At 53.2% G+C, this 26,550-nt stretch overlaps 9 protein-coding genes and 1 non-coding gene across 10 annotated transcripts; 5 read left to right on the forward strand and 5 right to left on the reverse strand.

The window, feature by feature from the left end:
• Positions 1-842: 842 nt before the first annotated feature.
• N0V89_007324 (uncharacterized protein) lies at positions 843-2,784 on the forward strand (the record flags this gene model as incomplete). The annotated part of the gene is made up of 5 exons (XM_056216088.1): positions 843-1,077; positions 1,128-1,579; positions 1,637-1,755; positions 1,822-2,256; positions 2,304-2,784. 5 exons carry the CDS (start codon positions 843-845, stop codon positions 2,782-2,784), a joined length of 1,722 nt encoding a protein of 573 aa, XP_056070335.1.
• Positions 2,785-3,177: 393 nt separating this feature from the next.
• On the reverse strand, positions 3,178-3,917 carry N0V89_007325 (uncharacterized protein; the record flags this gene model as incomplete). Its single annotated transcript, XM_056216089.1, has 2 exons — positions 3,178-3,467; positions 3,533-3,917. The coding sequence occupies 2 exons, from the start codon at positions 3,915-3,917 to the stop codon at positions 3,178-3,180; spliced, it is 675 nt and encodes a 224-aa protein (XP_056070336.1).
• Positions 3,918-6,169: 2,252 nt separating this feature from the next.
• On the reverse strand, positions 6,170-6,256 carry N0V89_007326. Its single transcript has one exon. It is a non-coding gene; the product is annotated as a tRNA-Thr (tRNA).
• Positions 6,257-6,904: 648 nt separating this feature from the next.
• Positions 6,905-8,131, forward strand: DOM34 (Translation factor pelota; the record flags this gene model as incomplete). Its single annotated transcript, XM_056216090.1, has 1 exon — positions 6,905-8,131. The coding sequence occupies one exon, from the start codon at positions 6,905-6,907 to the stop codon at positions 8,129-8,131; it is 1,227 nt and encodes a 408-aa protein (XP_056070337.1).
• Positions 8,132-11,039: 2,908 nt separating this feature from the next.
• Positions 11,040-11,905, forward strand: N0V89_007328 (uncharacterized protein; the record flags this gene model as incomplete). The annotated part of the gene is made up of 2 exons (XM_056216091.1): positions 11,040-11,088; positions 11,160-11,905. The coding sequence occupies 2 exons, from the start codon at positions 11,040-11,042 to the stop codon at positions 11,903-11,905; spliced, it is 795 nt and encodes a 264-aa protein (XP_056070338.1).
• A 583-nt stretch (positions 11,906-12,488) lies between these two features.
• Positions 12,489-14,437, forward strand: N0V89_007329 (uncharacterized protein; the record flags this gene model as incomplete). Its single annotated transcript, XM_056216092.1, has 2 exons — positions 12,489-12,718; positions 12,847-14,437. 2 exons carry the CDS (start codon positions 12,489-12,491, stop codon positions 14,435-14,437), a joined length of 1,821 nt encoding a protein of 606 aa, XP_056070339.1.
• A 587-nt stretch (positions 14,438-15,024) lies between these two features.
• N0V89_007330 (uncharacterized protein) lies at positions 15,025-18,101 on the reverse strand (the record flags this gene model as incomplete). The annotated part of the gene is made up of 2 exons (XM_056216093.1): positions 15,025-15,384; positions 15,573-18,101. The coding sequence occupies 2 exons, from the start codon at positions 18,099-18,101 to the stop codon at positions 15,025-15,027; spliced, it is 2,889 nt and encodes a 962-aa protein (XP_056070340.1).
• Positions 18,102-19,582: 1,481 nt separating this feature from the next.
• Positions 19,583-20,368, reverse strand: N0V89_007331 (uncharacterized protein; the record flags this gene model as incomplete). The annotated part of the gene is made up of 2 exons (XM_056216094.1): positions 19,583-20,309; positions 20,361-20,368. 2 exons carry the CDS (start codon positions 20,366-20,368, stop codon positions 19,583-19,585), a joined length of 735 nt encoding a protein of 244 aa, XP_056070341.1.
• Positions 20,369-21,909: 1,541 nt separating this feature from the next.
• Positions 21,910-22,298, forward strand: N0V89_007332 (uncharacterized protein; the record flags this gene model as incomplete). The annotated part of the gene is made up of 2 exons (XM_056216095.1): positions 21,910-22,014; positions 22,065-22,298. The coding sequence occupies 2 exons, from the start codon at positions 21,910-21,912 to the stop codon at positions 22,296-22,298; spliced, it is 339 nt and encodes a 112-aa protein (XP_056070342.1).
• Positions 22,299-23,447: 1,149 nt separating this feature from the next.
• N0V89_007333 (uncharacterized protein) lies at positions 23,448-25,398 on the reverse strand (the record flags this gene model as incomplete). Its single annotated transcript, XM_056216096.1, has 4 exons — positions 23,448-24,205; positions 24,261-24,573; positions 24,627-25,157; positions 25,213-25,398. The coding sequence occupies 4 exons, from the start codon at positions 25,396-25,398 to the stop codon at positions 23,448-23,450; spliced, it is 1,788 nt and encodes a 595-aa protein (XP_056070343.1).
• Positions 25,399-26,550: the final 1,152 nt, after the last annotated feature.

Below are 26,550 nucleotides of genomic sequence, written 5' to 3' on the forward strand. Positions count from 1 at the left end.
AGTACAAAGGCGCCAACATGTTTTATTTGACCGACTGAAGCGGCGGTGACGTGCCAATTCGACGGACGAGCTGCTAAGGCAGGTTATCCACAAGGGTCTTGAGCGGGTCTTGATGGTTTGGGGCATCGTCCGCTTTTAAAACGGTTGGTAGCGCCGCGCAGCCGAGGCTCGTCTCGTGTCCTATACATGCAATTCCAAAGAAGCACCTTCGAAGCATGGAAACAGATTTCTTTGGACATCGTCACATCTGGCGATACAAAGATCAAAATGGGCGGGAAAGTCGTAGTAGTACGTCAGCGCAATGCATTCCTTCACGGTAAGTGCAACGTGACAACATGTCCCAGCGCTGCACTACGCCTTCCTCTTAGCTTGGGACCCACTTGGGACTCATCACTTCCAAGACGACTACTTTTCCTTCATCGTACCTCCTGCACCTAGTTTTCTTCCTCCGCCGTACCCATCATTGCCTTTCGGGCCGGACAAGCGGCCCCTGAAGTCGTGATGCGCACGAAAATGCGAGGAACCCGGTCTTCGGGGCAGAGATACGCACGCGCCTAAGCCGTTCACGATTCGACACCGGGAAATGAAGATAAACTATACCTCGTTCTCGGAGATATGACGGCTCCTATTGCAGGATTAATGTTTGGTATCCCATCCCTCGGTCGATCAGTATGGGGCCCCGCGAAGCTAGTGGCAAGCGCGTTATTGGTCGGCACAAATACCACCGAGTGACATGGCACAGCTATACTCGTGCAGGGATGAGTATAATGGTATAAGAAAGATTTGGGGACGACCCCAAAACTCTGTATCTCCACGCGGAGCTTCCCCATATCTCACTTACAATGGGTATGTTCCACCTCGCCGGTGTCGCTGCGCTCGCCGCTTGCGCTACTGCTGCCCCTGCAGAAACGAGCGCGGCACAACCCAAAAGCTTTCTCAAGGAATTAGGCAACTCAACTTGGATCATTGGTAATGGCATATGGAACATGACACAAGGTCGCCAGTATGGCGTTAAGCTCTGGTACAAGGGAAAAGATCGTGTCGGTCCGACCGCCACCGGCCACTACGTGAGCTACAGTAAGTTAACGTTCCATAGATGAGCACGCTTACAACTAACTCCTGCTAAGATGGCGCGGCGTCCGATCTCAATTGGACCTCTGCGGCAATAGCCGACTCGGGCAGAGACTGGATCAACGTCAAATTTACAGCAAAGGAGGGCGACTTCCATTGGGTCATCCACGATGACCTAGCTGGCGCGTACCAGTACTTCGTGAACCACGCTCTTCCCACACTCGGCGAATTTCGAACTCTATGGCGGTTGGACAACGTCTCCTTCCCCAATGGACACACGAATGTCAAGGATGGAGAATTACCTCCATTGTCGGAGTATGCTGCTGCGACGAATGTCCAGGATGAAACCTGGCAGAAGGCAGACGGTACTTTCCTGACCAAGTATGATTGGTCTGCTTTTATCAGAGACCAAACATACTACGGTGTCTATGGTGATGAGGTTGGAAGCTGGTACATCAATCCTGGCAAGGATTATTACAACGGTGACCATCTGAAAGAGGAACTCATGGTACGTATAATTGAGGAAAACCAACATTGCATCTGTTTCGAGACTGAGCATTGGTAGGTTCACCGTGAGTCCAAGACTGGCGACGCCGTTCAGCTGAATATGATCCACGGTACTCATTATCTCGCCCGCTCCAGCGATAACTTCACAGATGGGAAGACCTGGGGTCCATGGCTGTGGTGAGTCATTCGAACTACACAACATATCTCAGATCTTGGATATGTGCTTACAATTCGATTTTCCAGGTATCTGAACGACGGTAACAAGGCCGATGCCGACAGACGCTGGAGGCAGGAAGATAAGGCATGGCCTTACGAGTGGTTCAAAAACACGGCATACCAGTCTCGCGGCTCGGTTTCTGGAAAGCTACTCCTCAGCGATGGGCGACCAGCCTCCGGAGCTGCCGTGTTCCTTGGAGACAGCAACTCAGCACTCAGCACCGCTGACCAGGGCAAGGACTACTACTACACTGCTTATGCCGACAAGCAAGGTCGCTTCACTATCGATGATGTACGAACTGGCACTTATGGTCTGTATGCTTGGGGCAACGGTGGAAGCATCGCAGATGTAACGACCTCGTTTGTGCAGAACGATGTTGTCGTTTCCAAGCGCAAGAAGACAGATCTGAAATCTCTCAAGTGGACCGTTACCGATAAGAGCAAGCGTATCTTTCAGATTGGGTAAGTTTTTATTTTTAAAATGTGGTTCGTATTCTAATCCACAATAGTGACTTCGATCGTACTTCCCGAGGATTTGCTCTCAGCGGCCCTACTCCATTCGAACACGGCCGCATCGCCAAAACCCCCGGCAACCTCACGTATACTGTTGATAGGTCCCGCTCGAGTGATTGGTTTTTCGGGCAGTCCAATCTCGGCACCTGGTCCATCAACTTTAACTTGAAGAACGTGCCCGAGTCTGCCACGGGTGCGAGACTGTACACATCGCTCGCCGGATTTTCCAGCGGCACGAAATCGAATATCCTGGTTAACAATGAGAAGATTGGAAATATCTCGTCCAATGCTGTGCTCCTGGTAAGCAGCCAGGACACCTACCGCGGAGCGACTCAGGCTGGAGAGTGGAGAAATCTTCAATGGGATGTGAAGAAGGAGCTGCTGAAGTCCGGTGACAATAAGGTGGATATCACGGTCACCGAGAGCACGCAATGGAGAGGTTGGTTGTGGGACAGTGTGGTGCTCGAGTGGGTGTAATAGTAGATCAACTATGAGAACCTTGTCATCGTCACCTCGGTGAGACCCCACCTCGCTCCACTCCCGTACCGATGATTATACCTGCATCCGCGCTAGGCCAATTATCTAAGATTATATGGCGCTTGCGCGTCATGCTGTCTCATCACGTCATCGCGGATTGCTGCAACACGAATGTGCGAGGCGGATACGTGGAACCTCTGACTTAGCGCTGCCAGCCATGAGCAATAAAATACGTTTCAACGTCACCTGAGTAGTCTTTATCATTCAATCAAGTTTTTCATGCAAAGTGGCATGATTTAAACATTACTATATACCCATGCCTCCTACCCATCACCCACATCTACCCTCCTCGGTTCATCAAACCATGATTGCATGTACCTCGTCTCGTAAAATCTACAAGACGAAGGCAGCCAAGCCCAAGAGACCAGCGACGGCAGGCACCTTCATGCCAGAAGCAGCACCAGTGAAATATGGTGGAGGGAGGGAGTACGAGCCTGTGCCCGAAGGAACAACTGGCGGCACACCAGTCCCAACAGGGCCAGTTGGGTAGGGAGCAACGGCAGAGCTGGAAGTCTTGGTGACGGTGATGGTAACGACAACGCAGGACTCCTCAGCAGTGGCGGAAGGGAAGGCGTAGCCGGTGCTCGAGATGACGATGTCGGTGAGAGAAGGCGTAGCCGGGACTGTTGAGGAGGTGAGTGAGTCGATTCTCGTCGAATGCATGAGACGAGTGGATGAGATGACATACCAGAGGTTTGAATAGTAGGGGCAACGCTGCTACTGGCCTCGGTTTCTGAAGGCTCAGGAGCCGCAGAGGTGGGAGCAGCGGCAGCAGAGCTCGATGCACCCGGCGCGGGAACGTCGATAGGAATCCCGGCGGCGGCGCAGATACCCTCAAGAACAGTGATAACCTTCTGCTGGTCGGCAGTGCTGGGGCATGCTGACTGCACACAAGGAGTGATGGCAGGAGTCAGCTGATCCGCCTTGGTGCAGGAGCACTCAAAGTCAGTGGCCGAACATCCAATGCCAGAGACACCAGTGACGACGCAAGACAAAGAGCACGACGGAAGGTCGGCGATGCTCTGGGCGGCAGTGAAGGCTGCAAGGGCAGCAATGGTGAAAGTGTACTTCATCTTGGCTAGAAAGACTGGATTGGGTCGGTACTAAAAAGAGTGAATACAGACAAGAATGACCGTGATGGAGTACGCTGGTGGATGGCGAAGACAACAAGGAAGATTGGGATTCTACACTGGACTGTTTATACTTCCTGCGCCCGCATGCAATTAAGCGGCTGCTCACGCGCCCTCGATGATAGACACCACGAGAGCAAGGCTGCTCGGAAATTAAACGCCAGTTGCTCGAATGTTTGGCTACTCAACAATGCAACCGAGCCGCGTTGAGAAGGGTCGGTGGCGTGGTAGAGGATGGCCGCCAATCAGCAGGATCGAGTCTCGACCTCTTGACATAATGTTTTTGCATCTCACTAGCGATTCCGGGGGAACGTTGTCTGTGCGTTAACGTTGGGTGGTATTGTAGACCAGGGTCGTGATTAAGGTACCTGCGGGATTGGCTAGTTGTAAAATGAACGCACAGTCACACGAGGAGGATTGTATAGAGACCATGCCCCCGGTGGCAGGCGCATAGTTCGGCATCGCGGCTGGAAGATGAAAGGCTACCATATAAAAGTCGAATACACCTTCTGCAGCGGCGCGTTGACAGCAGACCATGACCCAGAAGCACACCGCGTTCCAAGGATATATGCAACAGTCAGACCGTGCCACAATGCGATAAAGGTGCTGATGGTCCAGCCTCGCCGACGTTGCACAAACGGGCGGTTGGTGGGCGGCAGGAGAAAGGGGTTCTTGTACGCCCTTCCCTAATATGACTAGCGCAATATGGAGAAACCTTGCTCTTCTCCACACACTGTAGCTCTGCCGCCGATCCATCGTGCGAGTCATCCTGATGCGCACAGGCTGCCCGGCACGCTCCTGCCCTAAAGAAGGATGTGATGGGTCGTATTGTCATTTACGCGCCTGCTCACGGCGCCGATGTTTCGAGCAAAACATGTCAACGCGAATCTTTTTGGTACACATAGCGTGCTCAGCAGCATGTACCCGTCGCGTGTGATCAGCCCCTAAATCTATTACAGAAGTTGGACTGGACGACTTTGGCGCCTTCAAATGGTCGGTCTACTCCAGGCAATAAGACAACGACAAAATCAGTGAGCACAGCAATTGGGGACGAACTTCGTGGGCGTGCAGTGTTTCTACTGGGTAAGCGTTTACAAACTGACTTCTTCATTGGTCTTAATTGGAACGAGCTGACTTTTGATGGCCGCGGTGTGACAGAGAGACAGCGCGTCGTGCTGCTTGATGGGCAATGCACGGTATGACGCTCGGAGATTCTACTGCATGTATGCGTCTCCAATAAAGTGAGCAGTCGTTCTAGCTCCGAAATCAGACGATGGTTCGTACCAGCTAGTGGGACTACTAGTTCAGCACAGGCGTCCCTCTCGCTAACAGTGGTATGAATGTCTACGAAATTTGCTTGAAACAAGTCAGTAGGCTGTCCGTAAAGCCCAACAACGGCTACTTCTGCGACACGTTCGAATAGACCCCAGAGGAATAGGTAAATACAGCCGCGAATGGAAGGAGCGAGGATAATCTGGATAGTACATCAGTGGCAGCGAAATCGGTGATAGTTCGAAGAACAATAGTAATGACAGCGAAGAGGCATGATCGGTTTCGATTGCTTTGATGAGTGGAGCCGACTTCTTCAAGAAAATGAGCGATCTTGTATTGGTGCAGCATCATCTGAGAAATAGTAATTCACCATAAGCTTGGTGTACAGGGAGCGGCACAGGGACGACGTAAGGGTCGGTTTGTCCGTGACCAGCTTGTAAGAGGCCGATGATTCTGCTCAAGGCTGGATCTTTGAAAATGAAAAATGGTTTCTGGGGAAGCTCACGTGCGCATTTCTTGTTCGCTAGATCTCTCTGCATTGAATTCTGAGGAAGGTCAAGTGCGAATGTCTGCTTCCTGTTTACTGTTCAATCGTTTTCGATCATTGGTCTATTTCACTGTGCAAGGTCAGAAGGGGAAGCCGCTGTCCTCGCATGTTGCCCATTCTTCGTACCGGTCTTGTAGAAGATATTTGCGAATACTGCAGCACGGTTTCAATACCTTACCGTTTTGACTCATGGCAATGGCCAGACCACACCCGACATCGATTCGGAGAACAAAGCAAAAATCACCTTTCAGATGGTACATCAGATACTGAAAAATTAGCTCAACGCATCCTGTACCAACATGCAGGTGCTCAACAAACAGACGACATTATGTCGACGATGCAAGATCAACAGAAAAAGCTGCAGAAAGCAAAAAGATGCCCACACCCCGAATCGAACGAGGGATCTTCGCATTTGCATTTGGTGTACGAGTGCGACGCTGTACCACTAAGCCATGCTATGGATTGTTAGTCAGGCTCATATCAGGAGCTGAATGGTGAAACTTACCGGGCGGTGAATGTGGCAAAATTTTGGATTTTTAAGTATATAGACACAGAAACGAACGGAGAACGAGGGCAATGCGGGGCTATTTTGTCTCAAATAAATCGCGGAAGACTACGTGGCGCCTGTAGCCACATATGAATTGTGTAGCGAGGATGAGTCACGCTGGCTTGACCATTGACGTCCGCTCTATGTGCCCCAATTGAGGCCGATCCACCCCGTTCTCAAGCTATCTTGTATGCGGAAGCTACCTGAAGTCTTGAGAGAAGTTGACCACTTAATCAATGTGACGCAATACAAATGTGTAATGATCACTATATATTTTTCGAACCCATCAAATCAGACTGGATTTCTTCGAGTTGAGTTTGCGGTGTTGAGCGACTGAGCGTTATCGATAACCAGTGATATGTCCCTCCCACGTCACGACTGCCCCTCAACGCGCCGCGCTTGCGACCTTCTACCAAAAACCACCAACAGCTAGCATTTTTTGCATGCGTTCATAGCGTACTCTAAACATCCCGCAGCGCCGAATCAAGTGTCTGAGCACCCTGTGTTACGCCAGACCACTCAATACGAGTACCCGCGCCGACTTACCTCCACCCTGCCTTCAAGATGAAGCTCCTCCGCCAACAAATCGAGGCCAAAACCGGCGCAGGCACCGCAACGCTCCTCCCCGAAGAACCAGAAGACATGTGGCACGCCTACAACCTAATCCAACCGACCGACCAAATTCGCGCCAAAGCCATCAGACGCATCTCTAAAGAAATGGGCGCCGGTGCCGTAACCTCCCAGCGCATCGCGCTCGACCTTACCATCGCCGTTACATCAAGCGACTTCGACCTCGCAAGCAACGAGCTCCACGTCGCCGGGCGTGTCGTCTCTGAGAACGAGCACGTCAAGATGGGCAGCCACCATACGCTGGACCTAGAGTTGAATCGCAAATTCACGCTTGAGAAGGTGGACGGGTGGGATAGTGTGGCGGTGGGGATGTTGACCGAGGCTTGTAATACGGGGAGTAGGGCGGAGATGTGGGCGGTGGTTATGGGCGAAGGGATTGCCAATATTTGCTTGATTACTGAGCACCAGACTATACTGCGGAATCGCGTGGAGGTGTCGGTGCCGAGGAAGGGCAAGGGACACATGGAGCAGCATAACAAGGGGCTAGAGAAGTTTCACAATATGCTATTGAGCACGCTGCAGAGGGATATGGAGAGTGCGAAGAGGGATGCGCAGACAGAGAAGACGGCGCCGCTGTTGCTTGCGAGCGCGGGCTTCTACGCGCAGGCTTTTCTGCAATTTGTCAAGGACTATGCGGTACGGACAGGGAATAAATTCCTCCAGGTTCTTATACCGAGTATTGTCGTTGCGCATTCGGCTGGCGAACACGTTCACAACCTCGCGGAGGTACTAGCATCACCAGCCTGCACGGCGAAGCTCTCCGATGCCAAGTTCACCCGCGAAACCGCACTCATGGACACGTTCATGAAACACATGCGACTGGAAGACGGGCGCGCCGCGTACGGACCACGAGAAATCGAACGGGCGGTGGATAGTGGAGCAGTCGGCAGAGGGGGCGGTGTACTTCTGATTTCGAATACGCTTTTCCGATCACACAACCTCGCCGAGAGAAAACGATGGGTTGCACTTGTGGATCGGGTGAAAGACATTGAAGGTGGTGAGGTGAGGGTATTGAGTAGCTTGCACGAGAGCGGGAAGAGATTAGAGGCGCTGGGGAGCATTGCCGCCATCCTGACGTACCCACTAGAAGAGATCGACGACGATGAAGATGAGGAAGAGGTCAACGGGGTGCATGCAAACGATGACGAAATGATAATATAGCATTGTAGGTGTGAGCCAGTTCAAAACAATGATACCCAAACCGTGCCCGTGAAACCCCATCTCAACGCCCTTATCCAAAAAGGGGTATCTGAGTTCATAGAAGGCCTATCGAACCGCAATGGGCGGTGATCCAAAAGTAAGATCATCATCGTCGTCGTCGTCGTCGACATCAAAGAAGGAAACGGCCTCCTGCGTGGACAGCCCCAACTGACTAAATGTTGGCCTGGAGACCGTCTGAGGGGTACTGACGAGTTGTTTCGCTCTTATATTGCTTACAGATTTTGTGTTTGCCGTATTGCAGACCGGTGTCGTCCCAGTCGAGTGCATTTGTAGCCTCTTAACGAGGTGAGTACTGTCACGCATGCCTGTTGCAGCTAAGGCTTTCATCGTTGGTGCAACACTTCCTGCGGCTTTCACCAATCCCTCGGAATGTTTCCGCTTGAGCGTTGGCCGATCGTGTAGCTTAAGAGCAGGGCCGGTGGTGTCTGGAGGCCGCGTTGTGCCTAAGTTTAGCCTCTTACTTGGCTGTGGGGATGCACTGGAAGGCTTTCCTGGCAAAAGTGGCGGGTTTACGGACCTCGATTGTCCATCTCGGTCTTTGATCTCGTCCTGGGACAATACTAGGAAATCGTCTAGGTCTTCCAAGTCGAAGTCGAAGTCTTGAGTCGAGAGCGGAGGCAAAGATTTTGTCACCATGGCCGCAGGGAACTTGGGGGATTTTGGGTCTGACAAATTTTGATGTGGTACCTGGCAAGGCGATGATGATTCATAGGATAGATCGCGAGCAATTTGTGTTGCACTATCGAGAAAGTCGTCCCAGCCATCAAGCACTACTGGCGCAGGGAGGGATAACGTGGGTTTTGATATTGGCGCATGCTTCGACTTCGAGGCTGGCAAGCCTGGGAGCTTGAAGCTCGGGTTGCGATTGGTCTGCAAAGTGGCTCTCGGTGGCGGGACCAATCGCTTTGAGGAATTTGAGGGTTGTGATGTATGGATGACGGGCGTCGGCTTTTTGAAACCGGATAGTGATGGTTTCCGACTGTGTATTGGCGCAATGAAGTCTTTTGAGACATGTATTGGGAACTGGATGCGCTGGAAAGGAAATATATCCTCGTTCCGGTGCTTGGCAGCAAATGGAATCTTGGTTAAAAACGTTTTCGTTCCTTCAAGCTGTCCGTCCAACACCAAGCATTCTAGCCTATCTTGCTCTACTCGCATTATCTGTAGGTGCTGGCTTCTTGATAGTTGGCTGCTGGTATTGAGGTCTCGAAGGACTGTTACCACACACCCTACTTTGAGGCGAAGCCGGTGAGGTGGCAGCCCAGGCGGATTCAGCTTGTGAAGCAGTGCAGGCGAGGGATCCCAGGCGGTTGGATCGATAGAGCAATCTAAAGATAGGTGCTCAAACAGAGGCTCCGGTAACGTGTCCAAAATCGAGTCGATCACTTTATTAATCGGTCCGTGTATGCGGACAAACTCGATATCCTCCTTCGACGATTGCAGCATGTTCGGCGAGTGTGCGACGGGTGCGGAAGAAGCGATCTTTGGCGGCTCCGGAGCTTCGGTGGTTTCTTCTACCGGGTCTGACGTGACTTGATCATGTATCTCGAGGAGAGTATCATCATCTAGATCATCATCCAAGAATTGGTCTCCACCCCGAGTACTCGGCTCGGGTAAGTCAAACGTATCGTCGGCATCGTCGTCCCAAGGCTCTTTTGCAGCGTCTTCAACCACAGCCTCCAGCTGTTTCGCGACCTCCAGCTCCTTTTCTTTCCGGTCTTGATCGCTCTTCTTCTTGTATCCCAGAAACGCTTCCATCCCCTTCTTTAACTGTGCCTGAGTAAAGCTGTATCCGATCAACTGTGTCGCCAGGCCAACGCCGTTCATCCTCCTCAACGCCGCTTCTTTTCTTTCCTTTTCTTCACGCCTCTTCTTGTTCGCCTTGCCACGTTCTTCTCGCTCTCGTAGTCCCAGGGCTCGCTTTTCTAGGTCGGCAGCGCGTTCCAGCTGTCGTTGCTGTCGCTCGGTTGTAAAGCCCGGCCCATGCTGCTTGTAAAGCTTTTTGACCTCGGTGGAGGTTTGCGCGACACGGGTTGGGCGCGGTGTCATGACGAGCGCATATTGAGCGGGGTCTGTGTCGATGCATGGTGCGCCACGTTGATGTTGTGACACGCTAGATCCATGCTTTGCAAGGCTTGGCAGACGCGCGCTCACGTGAGCTCAGATGCACCTGGGCACAGGGCACGTATCTCGTGAATTTGAACCAACTTCATCGTTGGTCTTTGAGCTGCTCTCTACAGTTCGAGCAGTCTGGATAGTCATTGGTCTCTCGGGGCTCATCTAATTGCCAGTTCCTGTGATTGTCTCGCCCGAGGCAATCCGGCATGACGTTTGTGCTGGACAGCACACTACCGACTACTGTCTCATAGTTCCTATCTCATCTATTCAGTTGATACTTGAAATGTAGTCGTCATCGGAACCCGACTTCGCAATTCGCAACTACAGCGACAGCAATTTCCTACATGGCTTGACTCGCATTGCCATTTCAACAAAGCCATCATGACTCGCGTACATCTTTACCCAATCTTCTCCGCTTCCGAGAACCCGCGGCAAAGCACATCCAAGCACATCCAGCCACAGCGGACTACGCCAACGCTATTTACGAGCGCCCCGAGACGCCTCGTCCCCGCTACCATGTGGAGACCCCGCGTAAGTATTCCAGCCCGGAACTGGAACTGTAGCTTCCGCATGTGAGCCCCGCCATGGTGGCTATCAGAAGGTCCGGGGGGGGGGCTCAATTTGCATATCACTATCGCGCGAACTGTTTCACCTTTAATTACACTCTCTGAGAGAACTCGCGTCGTCAATTAGATTGATCTATTTGTGTCTCAGGGATCTACAGCACAGTATGCCGTTTTCTCTGAAAGGTGTCGCCTACATCACAGGTGCAGGATCTGGTAAGTAAACACGCGATAACCCTTGCAAAGACCCGGCCAGCACACAGCAGGAGTTGTGTTAAACAACACAGGGATCGGCCAACATGCCGCCTACGCAATGGCTCGACAAGGCGTCCGCTCGTTCGCTCTCATCGACCGTAACCCCGTCACACACACAGTTCAACACCTGAAGAAAATGCACCCAGATATCAAAACACTAGAAATCGAGATGGACGTCGCGGACGAAGCCGCCGTCAACGACAGCATCGAGCAGACGGTCAAAGAGTTCGGACGGTTAGACTACGCCCTCAACAACGCAGGCATCGGAGGCGCGCTCAAAACGACCGATCAAATCGATAAAGAAGACTTTGAACGGGTCATGAGCATCAACACAACGGGCGTGTGGTTATGTCAGCGTGCGCAAATCAGACAGATGTTGAAGCAGGAGAAGTGGAGCGACTCGTATAGGGCGTATCGCGGGTCAATTGTGAACACTGCGTCGATGTATGGCAAGGTTGGGCCGACGCTCAACGTTCCTGCAACAGCATACGCTACGAGCAAGCATGCGGTGGTGGGCTTGACCAAGGCAGACGCAATCGCGATGGCGCCCAGGGGAATCAAGATCAATGCTATATGTCCAGGATACGTCTTGACGCCTTTAGTCGAGAGCACGATGGATAAAGGCAGCGTGATGGATGCTGAGAGGGTGAAGGTGCCCATACAACGGTTTGCATCAATGGAGGAGATAGGTGATGTCATTGCATTTTTGCATTCGGACGCGAGTAGTTACGTTGTTGGATCGGCCCTTGTAGCCGATGGTGGTTTTACTATTCAGTAGATTTCACAACATTTCTTCAAATCAACATCACCCAAAACCAGTATTGGCCGTTGTCCGTATCCACCGTATCACTCCACGACCTTGAGGACTGCATAGCGATATCCTAGGCATGCGGGGCAACGTGGCCTCGGTTCACCACATGCGTGATCCTCACAATTCAAGGAAACCTCAGCATCCGCATCCGAGCCATGAACTGCACCGCATACCACGCCCCAGGAATGCATCATCGGTGAGCCTCGACGTGCTGGTGCGCGAGTCGTAGCACCTTAGGACCCAAACGCTACTCGTTAGTCTCCACGTCCCCGTCGCCAAAACATTTCCGACCCGGCACGAGTAATACCCACCTGCGCTGGCACGCCCCGCCGATTCATATCGGCCTTCCCCAGATCCACGCCGGGCCTGTGTCCGGCCAATATACTCGCACTGACTCGATAGCAGGATACAAAGCGGATCCAAATGACTCCACAACTGTGCCGCGGTGCGTCCGCTATAAAGAAAGTACATATGGCTCGCGCATCTTTGCATTCATCTACGTCCTCTGGGTTTTGTTTCTGCATTTCCGCTTGCTTGATACCCTGACACTATGGCGGACTTTTTGGTACCTTCTACAGCGAGCCCCGAGACTGATGCTCAGCATCGCCGACGGGGACCCATCCATGCACAGCGCCATGTCCGCGTCGTGTGCATTGGCGCCGGTGCATCGGGCCTTCTCATGGCGTACAAGCTGCAGCGACATTTCTCAAACTACTCGCTCACCGTGTATGAGAAAAACGCAGAGGTCTCGGGGACCTGGTTCGAGAACAGATATCCTGGGTACGTATCGGCCGCTTCGCTTGAATTCTTGTGAGAATCTGGGGTGAATGCCTCGGCTCTTCCCCGCTCCTACCTAGTGTTATCTCGTGCCCGCTTTGGGGAAAAAGGCTAATTCAACGTTTTGACAGCTGCGCATGTGATGTACCTTCGCATAACTACACATGGTCGTTCGAGCCGAAATTGGATTGGAGTGCGGTGTATGCTAGTTCCAAGGAGATATTCGCCTACTTCAATGATTTCGCGAGAAAGTACGGACTGCACAAATATGTCAAGACAAGACGCCAAGTTGTTGGAGCGACTTGGAATAAGCAGAAGGGCGGCTACGATGTGCAGATTAAGGACCTGGAAAGCGGACAGGTCATTGATGACCATTGCGACATTCTGGTGAACGCTTCCGGTATCTTGAACAACTGGGCATGGCCTGCCATACCTGGCATCGACAAGTACAAGGGCGTGCTCTTGCACACTGCGAATTGGGACGAGAAAATCGACCTCCGAGGGCGTCACGTCGGCCTCATTGGAAACGGGTACTTCGTCATCATCTCCACACAGGTCAGATCATCACTAACATACCCCAGCTCCTCCGGCATCCAAGTCCTACCGACAATCCAACCCCACGTCAATAAGGTGACAACCTTCATCCGCGAGCCGACATGGGTGTCCCCCGTCCAAGGGCTGGAACAACACGTCTTCAGCGCGCAAGAACGCACCGAATTCGCCACCAAGCCCGGCGTCCTCAACACCTACCGCAAAGACGTCGAGCGCGGCCTCAACGGCCAATTCGGCATCTTCCTCAAGAACACCACTACCAACAACGACACAGAAACCTACTTCCGCCAACAGATGAGCGACAAGCTCAAGAACCCTTATCTGGAAGAAAGATTGATTCCAAACTGGCACGTCGGGTGTAGGAGGTTGACGCCCGGCGTGGGGTACCTCGAGGCCCTTGGGAAAGAGAATGTCGAGGTTGTCTACGGCGAGATCAACGAAATCACCGAGCGCGGGTGTCGCTGCGATAACGGGGAGGAATACCCCGTCGACGTGTTGATCTGCGCGACAGGCTTCAACACCTCGTTCAAGCCTCGCTTCCCCGTCATCAACGCGTCGGGTGCAAACCTACAGGACGCCTGGGCGCAAGAAGCAACGTCCTACTTTGGCATCGCAGCCGCAGAGTTCCCCAACTACCTCATTTTCCTGGGCCCGAACTGCCCCATTGGCAACGGGCCTGTCTTGTCAGCGATAGAGTGCCAGGCGGACTACATGTGCAAGCTGATCGACCGCTTCCAAACGCACAACATCTCCACTTTTGCCCCCAAAGCCGAAGCCGTAGCAGATTTCATCGCCTTCAAAGACGACTTCATGAAGAAGACGGTGTGGCAAGACCCGTGCCGGTCGTGGTATAAGGGCCGTCCCGACGGGCCCATCACTGCACTCTGGCCCGGATCCACCCTCCATTACATAGAAGCCATGATGGAAGTCCGCCACGACGACTGGGACGTCAAGTACAGCGGCAATCGCTTCGCCTGGATGGGCAACGGGTACTCACAGACGGAGCTGGATCCCACGGCCGACTGGGCGTTCTACATCCGCGACCAGGACGACGACGAGCCGCTGAGTAGAGGGAGGAAGCTGCAGCTTATCAATAAGAGTGGGACAGTGCAGGTAGCTCATGCTGTTAGCTTTACGGGTAGGGACACGAATGCACCGCCGAAATTGTGAGGGAATGGGGATTGCATTGTCATGACTGGCGTTGTGTCGGCCTGGCACTGGGCTCAGGCAGTATGATAGCGTTTGATGATGTAAATATTCTTTTAGTCTGCCTGCCAATCAGCAATATTCGAAATTACTACTTGTCAATCGTCTTACTGGTCTCGTCACTCGTCTAAACACCCTGCCCGCCATGATCACTGCGCTTTCACACATCGTGAACGCTCATATACTGTCGAGGACTACTCAAGACTACAAGGTGACATCGTATCACATCAGATAATAGAACTCTATAAGTAACGCAACCTAGATACGCGCTAAATGCAACAAATCGGTTTGAAAGCAATTCCAGATCCAAACGAAAGCTGAGGCTGGTATCATCAACGAACGCGCGAAACGCAAAGCTACACCATAAAAGACAGCATGGCCACCCCATGTCGTATCGTCTGTCTCATCTTTTCCTATCGCTGTTGACGCCAATTCTATATCGTATTTCGTACATTCGGGGAACATGTTCGGTCATACATGGTACTCAGATCCGTTTTCGAGCATCAGCCCTAGCTTGAGATATCTCATTCCACCTGATTTGATCTTCATTGTCACCGCTTCGCCGTTCTCCACTTGCCATCGGCAACAGTCTCGAAGATGACCTTCCTCCCTCTACTTCTAACGCTTTCTGGGCCACCCGCCTCGATCCATCTTTGCAGATTCTTGCACTGGCTGACATCGAAGAGTTCTAGGTCTCTACAACCTTCAACTACCGCTTCTACTCCGGTACCGGTAACGCGGACACATCCACGTACAGAAAGATGGCGTAGTTCGAGAAGATGTAACGAGATACATCGGAGAGATGTGTCGGATACGGCGGAGCCGCAAAATGCGAGGTTGAGGTGGGTGAGCATTGGAAGCCCAAGGGCGAGGACTTCGGTCGCGGTATCGGATAGGGCGCAGCAGAAGGACTACTACGAATTAGCGCGTAATCTCGAGGTTTTGTGGGAGGTGAGGCTTGTGTGTATCATGCGCTGAGTTACCCCAGGAAGCATGTTATACGCGAGATTTTCCGTATGTATTGTGGCCCGAGTCTACGCAGGAAGCACCACATGTGCAACAGCTTGTACCCAGGCGGGCAGTATGAGAGATTACTTACCAAGTCCAGTTCCCTCAGCCCTTTCGCCGCGTTGGTCAGATAAACGATCGCATTATCAGTTAAATACGTGCAATCCGCCAGACACAGCTTCGTCAATCGGGGAAATGAATACACGCTCCAGTGTTGGAAGCCAATGTCGGTAATAGTTGTACATCTTGTGAGGTCGATTTGTTCGATTCGGGACGCTGCATGCACTGCGATGTGAGCCATCGATCGGTCCGTGATGTGCTTGCAATAGCTCAGTGTCAAACGCCGCAGTTTGGGGCATCCTACAACCGTGCCAGGAGGCAGTGGTTGCGGCATGGCCTGCCCATTTGCGCCTTTCTGACCGAAGGACCGTCGGTGAGCCATTTGCGCTTGCTGCGCCTGTGCCATTGCCATTGCGGGTGTTATTTCAGGGACGACCCAGCCTATCACGCGAGCCAGAAGGTTGTCGCCCACTTTTCGGCAATTGCTCAGGTCAACTTCTTCGAGCGCTTTGGCTTTTTGTACCATCTCAAGCACGGCAGGGCCTGTTATATCCCATACGCTCTTCATGCGCCATATCTTCACGTTGGGTGCACAAGTTGCCCCCAACGCAGCGAATCCCTCGTCGGTTACATGGAAGCAATTGCTTATATCGACGAAGGTGGGCCGGTTACCGACGAACGGGCAAATGATATCCTGCAGCGTGCGATCCGTGACGCGACGATTATATTTCTTAAGGTCCAGAGTATGGAGAATATCCGGAGAGCTATGTATAAGCTGTTTCCAGTGGGTTGTTACAAGCCGTAAGCGCATAAGCTCACAAAGATCCAGATGTTTGAAGATGCCGATGACGATGGAATCAGGCAAAAGCCCTTTATTGAATCTACTTGGCCGCCGTGTCATCACTCTGGGTCTTTTGATCTCGAACGTCGTTTCTGGAGGTGTCGTCGAATGTTTGAAGAAAGGCGATGGTGAGAGGGGAGTAGAGCTCGGAGACGGTGATTTAGGGATGATGATGGATGAGCCCGTAGGTGAATCGGGCGGCGGTGGAGCGAGCGAGCCTCTTCGTGATCGAGACCGTACATTGTCCAGGTCTACATTGAGGAAGGGATCCGGATCAAAAGGCTCCATCATCTTCTCTTCTCTTCTTGATGGTGTGATTGGACTGTCAATCGTAGTCGGCAGGTCTTCGAAGGTGACGGTGGGAACGCTTCCCTTACGTGGCGTACGCGGTGCTTTGAGGGTGTCTATGATCAAGGAATCAATTTTTGGTGTAGCTTCTGTAGAATCGGACATGTGCGTATCAGTGTCCTTGGCAGCTTTGAGCCGTTCATTTGCGACCTGCTCTACCTGGCGACGCAAGTCCGCGCCGCACATATCCCACAGCTGATTGAGAACGTCGCCACTGATCATCAGACACTCCACAGACGATACCGAGCGAACACTCGCAGTGCGAAGAGGTGCTAAAGATAGACTGGTAACCTCTCCAAAGTATTGCCCTGGTCTCAAGCGGGCTTTAACAGACTGGACGCTGTGCTCGCCAGCGGCAATGGACTTTCTTCGACTATGCATGGTGGAATGTCCGTTTTCTAGAGGTGATTGCGTGTTGACCACTTCGACCTCGCCCTTGACGATGAAAAAGACATCGCGCCCTTGTGTGCCCTGCTTGATAATATCGGTAAAGGGAGGGTAATGGCAAGGCTGTGCATTGAGACCGATGAAGTGCAATATTTCGGATGGCAAGCTCGAGAACAGGGGCAGTTCTTTGAGCAGCAGTCTCACTGGCAGACTGCCGTTGCCGAAAACGCTCATTGCTGCGACATCTGCGAGACCTGGGCTCGGAGACTTCCGCTTCTTGTATTGGCTTATAACCTCTCCGTCTTGCACGGAGCCCCGCTCGGTCATGACTACGTCGCCATCGACGCGATCTATAGTGCGCTTGATAGGTCGCGACACGAGTCCCATGGCGGGCTTCCTGCCGACTTCCTTCTTCTTGCGCTCCAGAATCGCCAGGCGCTCCTTGGCCTCGTCCATGATGGCATGTTCTACTTCGGGAAACTTGGGCAGCTCCTTCTCTAGTGCCTCCTTGTTCAGGCGCACCACTAGCGATCGCATGTTGGCGATGATGGTAGCAGTGCGAGGAATGTTCATCAGGATGCCAATTTCTCCAAAGAAGGCCCCCGGCTTCAATTCTGCATATGTACTCTCTCCATCGCGCGAGGTGACGCGTACAGAGCCGCGCACCAGCCAGTACATGGCCTTACCCTGCTCGCCCTCTGTGAGTATGGTATCGTGTGCCTGGTATAGCTGCGGCTTGAGGTGCATTCCCACAGCGGCGAGAAAGGTGTCAGGCGCAGAGAGAAACAGCGGGAAGGAGCGCAGTCTGTCCAGCAGATCCAGCGGCAGCCCCTGGATGGTGGACGCGGTGAGGGGCGAGGGACGGATGGGCCTGGTGGGGTTTGTGTCGGATTCGTAGGCGCGCACCATGGCGAAGGGGTCTGGCACCATGACGCCGCCGTTTGCCCTGCCGCCCGCGGGCCCTCCCGGCCTGTATCTGCGCATCGTGTGTCGAGCTGCGAGGCGTGGCGGGCTCTCGGGCTTGGTGGACGTAGATCAGAGGGGCAGCGGTGACGCTCAACGCACCTGCCGGTGGGAAGCGGGACGGAAGGAACGAGGCTCTGCGGGATGTCTGCGGGCTTCAGCGGCGACTCATAGCGAGGCGTGCGGGCTGGCGGTCCTGGGCGAGGGCATGCGTGTGCGTGTGCGTGGAGGAGCGAGCGCGGGCGTCAGCGATCACTGGCGTACGCGATGCTCGGACGTGGGCGACGGCGACAGCGAAGGTGGCGGGCAGGCCTTGCGCTTTGCCTTGGAGTGGTAGCGTGGTGCAAGCAAACACGAGCAAGCTCTCGATGGGCACCGGGGAGCAATGCAGATGCAGTGCAGTGTGCTGGTTACTGGGTGCTCTGCAGCTGCGCGTGGAGCTCTAAGCTGGCGTTCGACGCCGGGCACCACCTCTGGGACAGCAGGTGGGTCGCCGCTTCCACCAGGCTTCGAGAAGGAAAGTGCGCCCCTGCTGAAACGTGCAGACAACGCCGCGACGGCACAGCGTCTGTGCTGTTCCGCCAGCAATTGCTTCTCACAACGTCTTCCGACCTTCGTGAGCCAGTGTCGTCCTCTCGACTCGTCCACAACACCGCCTTTGTCCATTCGGCACGGTGCCGCCGGCTATTACTACCAGGAATTGCTGCCAAAAAGACGCATTGAGACCCCTGCCGCGTCGCATCCCTCTGCGCGTGCCTCGCTTCTGTCCAGTGCCGCACGGAGAATTTGCGTCTCACGCGTGCCGCAACCGCCTCACGATGATACCAACCATTCGTCGTCAGAAAAAACATGTCATCATATCGTTCGTAAATTCGTAGACGGTCCTCAGCAGGTGGCACCAACATGCCAACGCCCGTGCAAATGCTACATGCAACTCAGAACGTCGAGCAAACAATGCCCCTCCCAACACCCGACCGTCTGCACAAGACCCACCTCATGACCCCGTCATGCACTCGTCAATTGGACTCGTACTCAGCCGTATGCTGCCGCTAGTCCTAGTCGTGGTTGTAATCTCGCTCCAATCTTCTTTTCTCCCTCGCCTCGCCTCGCCCTTGAGACTGGTGAGCCCGTCGTTCTTTACGCCGGTCGTACTCCTGCTCCATCCCTCTGGCTGCGAGTCCGCCAAGGATGGCACCGCCTACCGTGGCGACCGTGTTAGGCACCGACTCGCTTTTCTTTACTCTGCTGCCGGCCACCCCTCCTGCTAAAGCACCCATAACTACAGCCAACGCGCGGTGGTGATTTGGAGAGTTCGACCGCACCCGCTGAGGCGGCGATTTGTGACGCCGCTCAGATCTGCGAGGCGGTGACCAAGATGAAGAACGTTGTCGGCGCGGCAGTGGTCGTCCACGTACAGCCCTTTCATCCGCGTAAGCACCGGGAGGGTATCCATAGTCTGGGGGTGGAGACGGTGCTCGAGGCTGAGACGTCAGCAAACATGATCAACGCAGATGTGTGCTACAAGTACTTACCACAAGTGCTCCTCCTTGGTGTCTGTTAGCACCTCTCGTGCGCACTGCCATCTGCTGAACTGTTGCGCTGGGCCCATAGTACTCGCGATCTTCGACAGTCCTCCCATACTTATCGTCGTCTCTCCGTCGACCTTCTCTTCTGCGGTCAGGTGCGTAGTCTGAGTACATGCTCTTGGGTCCTCGCTCAATGTCGGAATCTGAGTCAATTTCGCCTATATCGTCCGGCACTGCTCTGCCATCGTACCGCTCGCCGCGTGGCTCAGAATAGGAGCGTTGGCGCGGCAGTTGTCCTCGCGGTGGTTGAAATGCAGAAGGCGCAAGCCCTGTGGGTTGGGGCCTTGGGTATGGTATTGCAGGTGGTAGTCCTCCTGGGTAGGGTAGTCCTGCGGGCGGCGCTCCTGGCGGCGGCGGAGGGACTTGCCACTGCGGATGTGGAGGGAGATAGGGCTGTTGAAGATCGTCCCGTACTTGAGGCGAGTCTTTACGCGGAGGAGGTTTCTCTTCCTCGGGAAGTTCCCTTTGCCGTTCTTTCTGTTGGCGACCAGCCGACGGTCCGGTGTCGTGCTTCTTTTTGGCATGCGACGAAAAGGGCTTGTGCTTGCCCACGTAGCCAACTACAGGATCGTGGAAGTGAGTCGCAAACTTATCCACACCCTCAAAGCCAAGTTCCTGTGAGAGTAATAAGTACCGCGGAAGGCTTCGTGTGGTTCACGATTGGACAAGGCTGCTTACAACAAGTTCTTCGTACTCCGCCATGGCTGCTAAGCTTTCGCCGGACCTTCCGCGCGGTGCCGTAGAAAGTGATTTGCGGTTGCTTTTACGTGGTACCTGCGTGGTATACACCCTTTTTACGGAATGCGCGGTCGAGAGCGATGACCCTGGTTCTGGTTCTGGTATGACGTCGTTCTGCGCCAGGAGCCTGGGCCCTAAACGCCTGCAGTGTCGATCTCCTGCGAACGCGACAACGGATTGAAAGTAAAGACGAGGATGAGGATGGAGTAGCGGTCAAGGCGCCATCGAGTACGAGAAAACGAAATGCACGCGTCGCATGGTGGTTTCTATCACCTGAAGAAGGCACCTGAAGAAGGCGCGGACGCCATGTTTGAGGCATCAGCCTCACGCACATCGTCTCAGCCAAACATCTGGCCGCGTGCCCCTCTGTACGCGTACCATGTGTAGCACACCGAACACAACACGATGACTTCAAAAGACCCATCCGTCGTTCTCACTTTTCACCCGTTCAAGTCGTTATGTGTCGACTTCGGGTTGTTCAACGCGAAGATGCGTCTTCGTCTCGACTTCGTGCAGTAAGAGATGCCCGTCCGACCGTATCCGTCGATGACAGTCCTGTGCGACGACATCATATGCCATTTCGATTCTGATGGAAGAGCACCATGCTTAATGATCCGAACACATCGTGAAGGTTGTGGATGCCAGATGGTTTGTTTCTTCATCTTTCGTATATGTCAAAAGGTTAGCTGGAAGCGATAGCCAAGCCCATTCGCTACATAGGGCTTCGGGCCGAAGCAATGATGGGTCATGAAGGTACATTAAGTGTCGTGATAGATAAGCTTCTGCAAGTATACAAAGTCGCAGAAAGCTCGTGTTCGAGTCGACACTCGCTTCATTGTGTAGAGGGGAGCCGACGTCAAGACCCACTCCTACCACGCGAGTCACGCTACCCCTGATACGAACAACCACAAACCACAAACCATAAATACCGATCGACGCGAAACGGTGGCGCGAAACGTCAATACACTCGTTCGCCGATAACTCACATGGTGGAAACGTTCAGCCACGACGACGGCCTATTATTGGAAACCGATGAGAAACGATAGTCCCCAGGATAATTGTAAGAGGGTCTGCGACAGAAAAAATAGGCACAAAATAATGCAACAAGACCCAGGGGAGGTGCTCGACATGCCTTGGCTACCATGATACCCGGAGTAGTCACGACGTCGTGTGCGTTGCCCATGACTTCCAGCTCGAAATATACTCACGGAGGAAGCTTGGAGGTTTCGACACCTCTATTTTGAGGTGAGTGTTGCGTGGAACACGTCCTGTAGGCTTGCGATACCCTTTCGTCTGCCCTATAAAGCTTTCGATACCCTCTTCCTTCTTTCCCATCATCACATCCCAGCATCAATCAACACTTCATCATCGTCCATAATACGCCTTATACCCAGTCCTCCACATCTATCCAATCATTCGCCATCATGTCCCATACCATCACCACTCCCATTCCCTCCGGCGTTGACGCCGGCACCGTCATCGCCACCCTCCACAATCACGAAGTCATGATCGCGGCCCTCTGCCCGGGCCTCGTCTCCTACGAGTTCGTCTCCGGCGACAAGAACACCGAAGCTATCTATTCTGTCACAGACAAGAAGCCCATTGGCCAGGTAAACCCACCTACTATCTTTCTCTTTTGCAATTATCCTAATAACTTTAGACGACCTACAAGCTCACCCTCACCAACGTCAACGATGGCATCGACTCGCTTGTCAACGCAAAGCCGCCCGTTGGAACCCTCACCATTGCTGCGAAGTGGCGCGTCTCCCGAGGCCAGCTTGTTGAGGAGGTGGAGATTGATGGAAACTTTATGGTGAAGAAAATGGCGAAGGGAAATGTCGAGAAGACACATCCGGAGCAGCATACGAGATTGCTGGAGCTGGCGAAGGCGTGAAGCTTAATTAGTCAGAGCTTCAGAAAGGTCAAACCTGTGGCGCCGTGTCATGCGCGCGGGATGTGGAGGGCTGCAGGTGTGGTGTGAGGTGACGAATCATCGAAGCGTTTGCTGTTGAAGTATGAAAGTGTATCATTAGCGTTGAAAGCTATTTTTAATCTTGTTCCAAACACTCTACTAACAGGCATAGTGAAGGTACGAAGATAAGGATGTTGTGCTGCTAGAAGACGGCGTAGGTTTCTTTCTTACGACCAAGAGCGGTGACGATGCCTGTGGGGTTCTGACCGAGCGTGGGTAGGTAAGTAAGTCAATTGGACAGCCAGCAAGTGCAATGGACAGGATTACTGACGACGCCGTGTACATCGTGTGTGGCTTCGGTCCCTCGATAGTCTCATCCCGGCTGTCCAACATGCGCTCAAGGCTCTTTGCCGAGATTTTATGCTCGTCTGGCCCCGCGGGCACAACTCTGACCTCGAACAGGAGGATACAGGCTTGGGAAGAGAAGCAGATGTTCGAATCCATCAAGGTTGCACCGGCCCTCGTTGGCATGCCAGCATGTATTTTGCCAGCCCCTCCAATGCACCACCTGTTAAGAAGGACACGAGCACGTTTCAATGTTACACCCCCAAGTCCGGATTCTCAAGAGCGCAAACATTGGCTGGTAGTAGTGGTATACGTGGATATACAAATATTTATCTCGGCAGGAGGGAGCTGTCGACCCTCAACGCGGGATGCAATCTTCATGAGGGTGCGGAGGTGAAATGAGCGAATGTGTAATGCAGGAAAGAACCTTTGCGTCTGGTCAACCACAGTCATCGAGACGCATCCAATTTGCACGATATGTTTGGTACCTATGCTGTTGGCGAGAGTGCAGCTGGTTGACGAATGCGGTGGTGCACTTATATATGGTACGCACTGTGGTGTCAATAGGCGAACAACATGTGGGTACAACGGAGTTCTGACAAGAAAGAGCGCCGTATGTTTTCCGTTGCGAAATGGAAATCCATTCTCATGTACTGAAGCGCCTATAAACGGGGCAAGTATAGCGCATGTGTAAAGGCTTCGCTCTATGCGTAGACACAATCAAGGGAGGCATGCAAAGGCCTTTTCCGACTAGCGAAGCATGATACTAACGGTCGAGACACGTCTCTAAGCCTCATCAACGATCTCCTTCTGCATCGGAGGCTCGCTCTTCTCGCCATTATGCAACTTCCTTGCAACCTCATCCGTCAGATACTTCTCGACATTAGGTGAAAGTACAGCCGCGATGAGTAACAGTACACCGAAGGGAAGTGTACAAAGAAAGACGGTCCGGAAAGCAAGGCTGTATGCATGTCTCACGGCCACACCAGTGGCGCTAATAATCTCCGGGGTGATGTCCGGCACAGTTGAGAAGTCGCCAGCAGTGATGCCAGCGAACAGCGCTGTGAGCGAAGACTCGGGTAGTCCCGCGGACAGGGCTGCAGGCGTCACGTACTGCGGTATGTACTTACTCGACTCAGTCGTCAGGATGGAAGAATACATGCTCGTGGCGATTGCGGAGATGGCTGTGCGGATGGCGCCCAAAACGCCTGTGACGAGGCCCATATCCGCGGGATCCCAGAGGTACGCGGTAGAACTCAACGTCAGATTCTCGATGTACCCCGCGCCGATGGTGCCGATGAGCAGGAGCGTAGTAGTGCGGGTTTCAGTGCTGGCGTTGGAAGAGGCGAGGGCTGCGACAAAAGCCACGGTGATGACGGCCGCGACGGTCATTTGGATTTTCATGCGTGGTAGGTAGCGAACACCTGTACCTCCGAGGATTTGGCCAAGAAGAAGACCGCCGCCGACGGCGCAGGAGAGCCAGCCGGTCTTTTGGACATCCGTGGTGAAGAGGGCGCCGATCATGGTGGGCCAGATGACGGTGTCTGGAAGCTGGTAAGTCTACTGACCGAAATGTTCTCAACGAGGATGTGTACATACTTGCATAGTATACAACTGCAGCCAAGCTAGCGCAGGCCACGTTGGCATCGTACTGTATATTCTTGAACAGCTTCATGGGAATAAGAGGGTACTGGAGACCGGAATACACCTCCCAAAAGCAGAAACCAATGAGAGTGAAGAACCCTGCAAAGAGTGCCCCTAAGACGTGGCCACTTTTCCATGGATAGCTGCCACCACCCCAGTTCAACCCAATGAGGAATACGACAAGACCGGTGCTAAAGAGGAAGATGCCGATCCAGTCGAGTGTCTTGAGTTGTTTTAGCTTCGACTTGCCACCCACGTGAAGCATTTCCTGTAAGTTGTCAGTCAATGACACGGATACAGGTGGCAAGTGTCGATACTCACATAAGTTGGAGGGTGGTAGAAGAAGAAGTACAGCACAATTGCAAATGTGTTCACGATGACGCCAAGAATGTAACACCATCGCCACTGAAGTGCAGTGTTCTCGTAGAAAGCACGCGCAACCGGAGGGCCAAACACGGCGAAGGGAACACTCGTCGAGAGCACGAACGCGTTGACTGGACCTCTCATAGTATTCGGTACTAGTTCACCCAAAATAATATGGAAAGACAGCTGGCCAGCGGCGGCAACTCCATTGATGGCATTTGTGGCGATTAAGGTATCGATGCTCTGTGCAGTTGCTCCAACAATGTTGCCAATTAATCCAAGGATAGAGGACGTTATGAAGAACCATCTTCTTCCGAAGATATCAGATAGACGACCAACAAGCGTGAATCCTATCGCGAAACCAGCTGTCCAAGAGATAGAAACCCAGATGAGGTTCGGAGATGGGCCGATAGCTTGGTTGATGAGGGAGAGAGTGTTGGATGGCAACACCCACCCTAGATAACCCGATATTTGAGCTAGACAGGTTGCCTGCATGTTTCATTAGAGGAAACACGTATCAAAGATTGATGGTATAGTTGCTTACAACAACGGTTCCGATGAAATGAGAACCGTAGTAGTAGCCTTTTGGTAGATCACCAGTGTGTCCGCCAAGGGCCTCAGCAGCAATGTGGTCATGGTGAAGACCTTCGCTTTTTGCCGTGGGATATCGATTGAGCTCGTGGTCATTGTGTGGGGCAACCTCCTCGTGGATGTCCTTTTCTTCGACCATTGTTAGATTCGGCAGTACGATTAGTGCGCAAAGGAATCGTAAGGATCTGGAGGTGGGCTAAGGCAAGGACTGGCAGTGGCCTCGTAGATGTGAAATCTAGGAGTGACTCTTCGACTCAAGCACAAAGGCCGGGGAATAGGGGTATGGGCCAAGGGCCTGGGGCGATCTTGATGTACAGCAAAGCCACAGTAATTCTTGCCAGCGGTCCGGAGTGATCGGCTACTTCGGTGTGGGTACGCCTATACTAGGGGTTGTTGTCTATGGAGAACTGCGCAGCTCATGGTCAGGACGGCGAAACAGGCAACACCTTGCTCGGGGAATTTGATTGCTGGAACGAACACGTGAAACCGTTCCGACTACTAAAAGACAGAATAGTATCTGGAGGTGGCTGCACACAAGCTCGCTTAGAGGCGCAAATATGGGAGCTGTTGAGGCGCGGATTCTCGGATTGGGGCGCAAGGCGGCTTGCACATCGTGGAACCCAAGATGATGGGCGCAGATCTGGGTGCGGGTAACCATACCCGATTTACCCCGGGGCATCTTTGGGGACCCCGTCAGAGCGTTGGACAAGGACAGGATGCGTGCCGGCAAATTTGTCACATTCGCAGCCGAACAACGTACTCGAGTCGTGTCTTGTTTCGGCGTGATACGTAAGCCGAGGAAGCAAAGGAGAAGAGTGGCCGGAAGACAAGAGGCGAGAAGTGTGGAACCGAATAGGGCAGTAAATGCCGACAAATGATCATGATCCTCGACATAGACTGCACATGTGTAGTAGTTGATGGATCCACCGAGACTGATTTCGAATCATGCTTCGAGATCGTGGCTGAGAGGACGTCTCAGCGCGCATTAATCAGAGCCTCATGCTTAGAATGTGTGCTGTACATCAGACGCTGGCCCGGAGCGGACAGTCCCATGGGGTCCGGAGAGGCGATTGCACCTGCGGTCCAGGACCTTGGAACCTTGGAGCCGGAGGGATGAACTGCACGTGACTTGGTGTTGCGCACGGACGCGCTGGTGGTGCCGTGGTGCCCCACCGCGAAACTTTCGAGAAAGATGAGTCGGCTTAATCTCGCGAACAATAGCAGGACCACAGTGAGAGATCCCCGTTTTACTTCGCCCATGATCGATCGATAGCGACAACCTCAGCTTCGA

The sequence above is a fragment of the Didymosphaeria variabile genome (assembly GCF_027946475.1).
Source record: "Didymosphaeria variabile strain IMI 356815 chromosome Unknown scaffold_5, whole genome shotgun sequence".
Taxonomy (NCBI): domain Eukaryota; kingdom Fungi; phylum Ascomycota; class Dothideomycetes; order Pleosporales; family Didymosphaeriaceae; genus Didymosphaeria; species Didymosphaeria variabile.